The following is an 8,992-nucleotide window of genomic DNA, read 5'->3' on the forward strand; positions in this document are numbered from 1 at the left end:
ACTGTATTAATGTATGTTGCGTATAAGCTCTCCCGACACAGACAGTAGCATAAGCAGTTCCACTCCACCAAGTGAAGCCCTAACGTGACGGTCATGTCAGCTACCCCCCTGCTCCTGGCACCGTTGATCAGAGCGCCCAGCCTGCACCCCTGACACCCCCCTCGCCCAACGCCGTACCCACGGGTGCAGCGCAGAGCACTCCGTCAACGAGACGCGGGACTTGCCGTGTGTACTGAGCGTCACAGATACTCTGCTGTGACTCTCGGTGGGACGACCGACCCTCCTATTCATAACCATAGAATCATAGGTTGGAAAAGACCTCTAAGATCATCGAGTCCAACCATCCAAATACAGCTGCCCTGAAGAACACGCAAACATACACCCAAAGAGGGAAGATGCAATTCTTCCACCAGTTTTTAAGAACGCTTTCTTTGTAATAGAAAATCCTTCGCAAGTCCAGACTTGGCCCTAGAAGTGCACTAGACAACACGCAATTTAAAACAAAATAAAACACATACCACAGCAGATAAATAGGCATTTATTAAAGTTCATCTCAAACCAAACAAAAATAATAAAGGACATTAAGGCATCTTGTATTCAGCAACCATTCATATAATAAAGATGACTTCTCCTTCTGATACAAGAGAGCAGACTAAACAAAAAAAAAAAACACCTCTCCCATCACATCTGGCAGAGCGCTGACTTCCACTGCCCCATCACTCAGTCAGCAAACCCCACCGAGGAATGCCCATTTCCCCACCAAAACAGCTACAAAATCCCAACGCTCATTGCGACGTGCGAGAAAGCACTTTCCCCCGCCCCCCAACTCGGGCACCCATCCTCCGGTAAAGATGCACACGGGAGAAAGACTAACAGATGGGTAGGCAGAGAATAAAGCAGACATACTCCTGCTATAACCACTCATTTTTGAGCCAACTAGAATGCTTGGCCTTGCTTTCACTACTATTTACTATTTCAGCCAGTAATTAGTGAAAATGGGACCACAAGCTCTAGTCTGTATTGCAATGTAACAATTTTTATGTGCTCCTTCTACTTTCATATTAGATAAACAAATGACAAAGGTCTTGTTTCCACGGAATAATTTATTTTGATGAATTATGCTGTCAAGTGACCAATCGCTGTTATAGTGCTTTATCTTCGGGTGGAGTAAGAACATCAGGAAACGTTTACAGTATCACTGGGCTCACTATAACAGGATTTTACTACAGAGTAAAATATAAATTAATAAACACTGCATATAGCACTATTCACTTCACCACATTGGCTCTCTATATCCTTTGTCACATTCTAACCTTCATTTAAGGCAAGTTTGTTTTGTTTTGTTTTTTTTACCAGAGAAGACCACATAGTCTCTAGATAAACTTGTGTGATTAGGTTTACGAGTTAGGAAATTGAGCTTTATAAAATGTTTACTTCAACAAATATGAAAGTTATTAAGAGAAAGATGGTGACCCAAAATTGCACTGTATTAAAAGGTCGAGTTTCCTTGTACCAAAGTCCTTTATTCATCATCTTTAGAACCAGTTTTGCTTAACTATAAAAGAGACACAAAAAGAAAGTATTCAAAGTTTAGACTGCCATTCCATTTATTAGGAAACAAGAACATTATCTCCATCTTACATAGAACATATGTATACTTAATTAATAATACAGACTGATGGTGCTACTGTACCAAGAGACTGAAAAGCATCAAAAATTACTTCTTAAGCTTAGGCACTAAATGAACTTATTTCCTGAACGTGAAATCTGATTTTAGAAAAACAACAACACAAAACCTCAGAAAAACCTCAGACTACTGTTTATATTTAATTTGAAGGATCCATCACCAGCTCTCCAAAATAAGAAAGGTGAAGTAATGGAAGAAGTATCTCCACACATCTCTGAGAGAGCTCCCATATAGAAATTTACACAATACGAAAGGAGACATTAACTTACTATTTCTCACTTTTTAAAGCTAAGTTTATAACTATTAAAAGTAGTGCATCTATCTGGAATCCAAGACATCCACTACAAATGGCCACTTTTAACTCAGAAGGACTCTGCCCAAAACCACCATCATCATTTACTTGCTCTTACTTAGCAACTGGAATCGGGGTTAGGTCTTACACCAAGAATAGTTGTGTAAAACAAAATACGTTTGCTTTCAAAATCGTCAAGCAGCTATACTGATTTCCACTGAATCAGCAAAGACAGGGTGGAAGAAATCAATACTGAGGGGGCAAGTAGAAAAGAACTATTCACTGGAGGAGCTGTGGCAGAGAATGCTCAGGCTTGCAGGGGACAGCGAGGCGCTCCCACTGGGGACAGCTCCCTTTTTCTGCTTATTATCCATTGCCCTCCAGAACCTGGCAGCACCACTAACTTTATTTTACATCTTGTTGCCATATGAAGACAGAATATTCACAGCGCATTTGGCTAGCAAAGCTCTCTCATCATAAAATTAAAATTTAATTGCTCAATAAATAAAAAAGAAATACTAAACCAACAAAGCTCAAAGAGAAATCAAAGTCATTCTGACTCTAATATTTGGATATTCATTTTAAAGCATTTCAGAAATATGTAAATTAGAATCCAAAATGAGCAAGAGTTCTTATTTCTTGCAAATCTTTTTAATGATAGAAAAAAGGTAACTTGAAAATACTTACATGCTGGACGCATACAGGAATTAATTAGACACCACAATCAAATCCAAAGTTAGGAAGAAAAGCAAGAAAAAAAATCAGATTAGTTTTCTTCAGATATCAGCACAAATTATATTTAATGCATATATGCAGTATTTTCTTAATACTGTATTTAATACAGTCATGTTACCTTAATTACGTCCACCCAGTTCCATCCTCGTGGAAGCTCCCCTTTGTTATCTGCAGAATAAGAAGGTTATATTTTCAACACAGAAGCTAAGGAGAATCTTTATTTTTCCTTAAAATCAGCACACAAAATTCTCAAAGATCCAAAAACCTAAATTTCTTCACTACAAAGCCGTGAGGATAAAAATAGGTATTGCTGTCTTAAGCCAATCTTGTTCCCCAAAGTAATTCTGTTTAAATAAAAACACCTCAGTCCACTCGACATTTAACTCAAACATGAGCTGGGCTGACCAGCCATGATGCATTCTGTCAAGGAACAAAATTTTACGTGGCTTTTCCATTATACAGTCACCATTTAATCTGCCAATTATACATTAGGTTAGATAAACCATAGCAGAAATGGCTATCACAGGGTACAACTTCTTGCTGCAATAGTATAGTATTATCCAGATCATTATTAAAAATTAAGGTTGAACACATAAAAGTCACCAACGGGATTAGCTGAAATACTGAATGCTTTTCAATCAAAAAACCTACTATCTCACTGAAAACATAAAATATCTGCAGCAGCACGCCTGTTTTGAGCATACAAACTAAATTAAATGGTTTATTTTGGGTTCCAAAACAAATACTTTCATTTAGAAATTACATTTTTAATAATGTGAATTATTTACAAGGGCCCATCAAAAAACCACACCTTTTGTTGAAAGTGAATTTTTAGAAGTCCCAAATGCTCTCGTCCCATAAGTATTTTTTGAAAACCTCACTTTTGTCACAAATTGAAATTAAAAAAAAAAAAACAAAACCAATGACATCTTGAAATCTCTACTCTATAGAAAGTTGCTTTGACTATAACTAACATCTCTGGCAAGAATAATTCATCTAAAACAAGCAAAATAGAGACCTCAGACTTAAAGTAGTTAATCTTATAAACAACTGACTGCTGATTCTGGCTCTAGCAAAATGTCACTGCTATAAAATCTGGATTCTCAGACAAAATATTACGGTGAACAAACCTGTTTTGTCGGCTAGTTTTCGTTTCTGGGTTTTGGATAACTGCTCCTTTTTATCTTTTTTCTTACTTGCTGGCACATCAGGAGTTCCAATTGCAATACTATTGCTTACTGAAGTCTGAGAAGGATAAAAATGGTTGTTAATATTTAGCATGTTGGTTCCACAGGTACCTCTGTGTGTCAGTACTGAAGCTAACATACTAAAATACCTTGACTGTCAGAAAGAAGCAACGCTGTCAGCAGTCTGCAGCTTTTAATCATAGAATCATGGAATGGTTTGGGTTGGAAGGGACCTGATAGACCATCTAGTTCCAACCCCCCCAAGATGGGCAGGGCCAATCATGACTGTAGTTTTAAAAAACGTGTTGGGGACTGGAATTATTCCCTCTCAGGGTTGCAAATGGCACCTCTTACACTTTGTAAATTTAATCATGAAGTGCAATTTAGTCTGAAGGGGTTCAGACTTCCCAAACACGGAAACCATTCCTTCTTGCTCAGAGAAAATCTGCAGCACCACGGTAGCCAATAATGCCCTTACACAACACAGAAGCCACAAACAGACCCAGCCTGACTCATTCAAGACCCCGGAGGTGCGCTTACGCAATCCACTACGTCCCGGGAAGGTGGCAGTAATTTGCCACTTCCCCCCACCCCCAGCAGACACCTTTTATCTCCGTTTCAGCTCTCCATAGTTTTGCTTCTGCTCCAAGTCTCCATTTTTATCTTAGTCTGTGGGACAGAACTACAGCCCACAAACATTTTGGTGTAACAGCAAAAGAACAATTAAATATAACAATTATGACCACAGAGCAATGTGGCACCTCTCTCTGTGTGTCACTGTTTCGCCACTAACGTGTGTATACCCAATATACTGGTGAACAACCTAAAGACAGAAGTATCTAGGAGTTGTAATAACCTTTTTTTTTCTGCAGTTTTAAAAGCAAGGGATTAAAATTTGAATTTATCTACTTACCACAGTGTTAACTGGCTGATTTTCCATTAACACCTCTTTATTATCTTTGGCATATTCAAAAAGTGTGTATGTCATAGCAGTTCCAAGATTTGCTTCAACTTCTACCATTAACTTATCCAATATACTTTGTTTAATAGCTGAAGATCTAAAAGAAATCATAAAACTCAACTATAATCTAGACAGATGACGAAAAGCTTGTCAACCAAAAAGCTCCCACATACAAGGCTAGGGAGTGAAGTTGTCGTAAATACTTACATCGTGTTGTTGAAGAAAGCATCCATCGATATGACTGGTGCTGTTTGTGGATACGTTTCCGGCCAAGAAACTTCTATTAGAAAGGCTTTGGGATCTCCACTTTCACCTATCTGAAGTGAGAAAAAACACTTTATAAATCAATGTTTCCAGTCACATATCAAGGACTACAATGCCAGTATGCAAGTCTTTCACTTAAGACTATCCAAATTCCTTAAGATAACAACTATTTTCATAAAGTTATCAGTTAGAAAATAAAGCTGTGATCTAGAAAAAGTATTACATTTCTGACATTGGTGTTAACCTCTACCCTGCAGTTTTCATCCTAGGAAAAAGAGCAGAAACATTCAAAGCTCTCTTTATGGGGCTTTTTTTTTTTCCAATTGCTTCATTTTAAAAGCTACTTTGTAGCATCTGCAACCCAAATATTATACGATCATATACAAGAACAGAAAAGATGAAGCCTTCTTTTTCCCCCCATGCATCCAAGCTCAGAGCAATACGAAAACAAACCACAGGCCAGTGCTGAAATAAAGATGATGATAAACTAGTGACCTAAGAGAGCAAAAATAATAGATAAGAATTTCAATATTTATGTCTCAGACCTACAAATATTTTATTTCACTATGAGAAAGAATAAGTAGTAAAACATTCAAGAAGTCAGTAGAATGCGACTAGATAAAATAAATCATAACACTAAACAGAGGCACACTTTAATATAAACAATCACGCACATCAAAACAACTTAGTGAACCCAGATTACATATACAATCCTTACAATTATGTTATATTATACAAAAAACTTTTTTAATTTAAAAGGAGTACAGGTGCTGGCATACTATACAAACAGAAATAACCGTTTCACACAAGGATTTGGAAGACTAGAGCAACAAAGTTGGTTAAATCCGTATTGTAAAACCACACGAAAGTTCTCCCTTATGTCCCTCATTATAGAAAAGGCAAAATCTGGCTTGACCAAATTATGTGGAATGAAGCGTAGCCAGAAGAAAAGTCCTAATCAAGTTAAGGCTACTGTACTTCAAAAAGGAAAGGAAAAGGGAAAGGGAGTTGGTGCTTTTTTATTTACAGTGTCTGTTTCAGCAGAGTGGACTAACTGACATTCAGAAGCAACTGTTTTAGGGGTGAAATAAAGAAGACTTTAGTTCAAGAATCTGCAACGTTTCTCAAGACGTCATCTACAGAGTTGCAGTCCATTTCCCAGCGCTAGCAAGAAGAGCAGTGGCAGTAAGGTTTGCAGAGGTCTTTTAGCAAAGGACTGTCTGTGCACCCAGCAAATCCACACAGAAAGCTGCGTGACCATGCTCCTCCTTGTCAGTGCAACCTAAAAACTGGGTAGCCTCACTTTAAACGATGCTGCTACATTTTTCTCAATATTTGAAAAATCTTTCTTTAATCTCAATTTTATAGCACACTGATTACAAACCAGCTGTGCTCTGTACGTGAGACACGAGGCTCAGAAAAACGGCATACAAATTCTTTCTACCTTCTCAGGCACTTGCTTGCATTATGCCTTCTCCTAATACAAATTCTTCTGCAGGGGAAAGACGTATTATTGCATTTGTCTGACACCAAGTTTTACAGTATTTAAATTGAGTTCTCACTTTTGACAATTATTTTTCGTCTAGTAAAAATTAGCAATGATCAAAGCTAGTAAAAAGTCGAACGATACACTGTAGACTTGTAGGCGTGTCACATTACTCTTTTGAGGAAATTAAATTTACTAGGAATGGGCCTACCAGTGAAGGAACACTGCACTTACATGGATGGGATTCGAGTGTTATTAATTAAATTGACCTATATTTCATTACAATTACTGATGTTATTCTGAGGTTATTTGAGAAGTAACAAAAAGGTGATTTTAGATGCTTCTTCCCCACTACTGGCATACGGCACTTTAAGAAGCCCCCCTTCTGTCCCATGGGTGCCTAAGTTTTCATCAGCAAAGTTCTCTGGCCATCCAAAGATCTGCCTCAGTCCATGCTCAGAAGAATTTCCAGGTCTTTAAATTTGAGAAAGCTGGCAAGAATTTCACACCAGAATCTAACTGAATATCTCAAGCTCAGCACTCCCTGTACATCTCCCCTGAGCAGATCACATCAGTGCATGCACCCAAAGCATTTTGCGGATTTCACAGAATCATAGAATGCTTTGGGTTGGAAGGGACCTTTAAAAGTCATCTAGTCCAACGCCCCTGCAGTGAGCAGGGACATCTTCAACTGGATCAGGTTGCTCAGAGCCCCATCCAACCTGGCCTTGAATGTTTCCAGGGACTGGGTCTCCACTACCTCTCTGAGCAACCTGTGACAGTGTTTCACCACCCCTTTCTCTCTAGCAGTTAGAGAAGGCATGTCAGCTACCTCTGGACAAGAGACTAGAACCTTGTAACTGGGCAATGAGAAAGGTTCAAAGCGTTACACATAAACGTCTCCGTAAGCGACGTTTCTGCTCAGTGCAGTCCAGCAGGCTGGCTCCTTCAGCCGGTCTGACAGTTCTGGCTATGCAGTGCATACAGTAAGATGCCTGGCTAAGGGATGATAAACCCGCACTGGGAGCGGGTCCTTCAGCATAGAATCACAGAATCATAGCATGGTTTGCGCTGGAAGGGAGCTTTAGAGGTCATCCAGCCCAACCCCCCTGCAGTGAGCAGAGACATTTTCCATTGGGTCAGGTTGCTCAGAGCCCTGTCCAACCTGGCCTGGAATGTTTCCAGGGATGGGGCATCGACCACCTCTCTGGGCAGCCTGGGCCAGGGTCTCACCACCCTCACTGTAAAAAATGTCTTCCTTCTATCCAGTCTAAATCTGCCCTCTTTTAGTTTAAAGCCATTACCTCTTGTCCTGCCACAACAGGCCCTGCTGAAAATATTTTCCCCATCTTTCCCATAGGCCCCTTCAGCTACAGAAAGGCCGCAGTAAGGTCTCCCCGCAGCCTCCTCTTCTCCAGGCTGAACAGCCCCAACTCCCTCAGCCTTTCCTCGTAGGAGAGGTGCTCCACCCCTCGGACCACCTTTGTGGCCCTGGCCATAGATCGAGCTCGGAAAAGACCTCTAAGCTCACCAAGCCCAACCGCCCCCACCGCGCCTGCTAACCCCCGTCCCCCGTCCCCACACCTACGCGCCTTCCACACGCCCAACGCGCCGAGCGTCGCCGTGCCGAAGACGCCGAGCCAACGGCCCACGGACCGGGCCTCCGCCCGCCTCAGCGGAACCCCGCTACTGCAGCGACCAGGCCGCGGGATCCCCCCGAGCCCTCCGCCGCGCCTTACCCGGTACTGGAAGGAGACGGGGCTCAGCTCCCTGAAGCACCGGTCCCCCTCGTAGATGGAGCGCAGCGCTTCCAGCTCCATCTGCGGCGGAGAAGGCGGTTACCGACGCCGGGTGCGCGGCCATCACGGTTCCCGACACCCCCCCCCACCCACCCACCCACCCCGCCAGCCGGGCCGCCTCCCCTCCCGGGTCCGGCTCTCCCTCGGGCAGCGGCGCCTCAGGGCCTCGCCGCCCCGCGCGGGCAGGACCCGGGACTCACCTCCTGGTCCTCGTTGGCCGCCATGGCGGCGTGCGGGGGTCCCCACACGCACCCCTCCCCCTCCCCCCTCAGTCACCGGGGCCGCGCGAGCCTCGCCGGGGTGGTGCGGGGCAGGCCCGAACGGCCCCGCCCGACGGGCGCGCCTCCGCCGAGGGCAGCGCGGGTCACCCGGGCGCTCGCTGCTATTGGTCCCCTGTACCCGTCGTCCGCCCCTCCCCGTCTTTCCATTGGCCGGCTCCGCTGATCTCTCGCCGCTTCCTTCTTTAGCTAATTGGCTCCTTCGCCGCGCGGGCGCACTTTGACTGGCCCGGCGGTGGAGCTGGGGCGCCGATTGGTCGCTTCAGCTGCCCTTCCGATGCCCGGCGCCCGCTTCCTGAGGAG

The 8,992-nt window shown here is 42.9% G+C and overlaps 1 protein-coding gene across 1 annotated transcript; it reads right to left on the minus strand.

The window, feature by feature from the left end:
* Positions 1 to 2,580: 2,580 nt before the first annotated feature.
* On the minus strand, positions 2,581 to 8,746 carry RWDD4 (RWD domain containing 4). Its single transcript, XM_075421821.1, has 7 exons — positions 8,612 to 8,746; positions 8,352 to 8,432; positions 5,070 to 5,179; positions 4,815 to 4,959; positions 3,845 to 3,959; positions 2,833 to 2,882; positions 2,581 to 2,669 (listed from the first exon to the last, which is right to left on the minus strand). The coding sequence occupies exons 1-7, from the start codon at positions 8,633 to 8,635 to the stop codon at positions 2,631 to 2,633; spliced, it is 564 nt and encodes a 187-aa protein (XP_075277936.1). The 5' UTR covers positions 8,636 to 8,746; the 3' UTR covers positions 2,581 to 2,630.
* Between the last annotated feature and the right edge of the window lie 246 nt (positions 8,747 to 8,992).

This window comes from Opisthocomus hoazin, chromosome 5, assembly GCF_030867145.1.
Source record: "Opisthocomus hoazin isolate bOpiHoa1 chromosome 5, bOpiHoa1.hap1, whole genome shotgun sequence".
NCBI classification, from domain to species: Eukaryota; Metazoa; Chordata; class Aves; order Opisthocomiformes; family Opisthocomidae; genus Opisthocomus; species Opisthocomus hoazin.

What these genes read in the sequence shown, in the direction of transcription:
- RWDD4 (XM_075421821.1), bottom strand. Translation starts at nt 8,635, where the DNA reads ATGGCGGCCAACGAGGACCAGGAG. An exon ending in CCGTCTCCTTCCAGTACCGG is followed by an intron (nt 5,180 to 8,351) that starts GTAAGGCGCGGC and finishes TTCTCACTTCAG; the next exon opens with ATAGGTGAAAGTGGAGATCC. An exon ending in AAAACTAGCCGACAAAACAG is followed by an intron (nt 2,883 to 3,844) that starts GTTTGTTCACCG and finishes CTTATTCTGCAG; the next exon opens with ATAACAAAGGGGAGCTTCCA.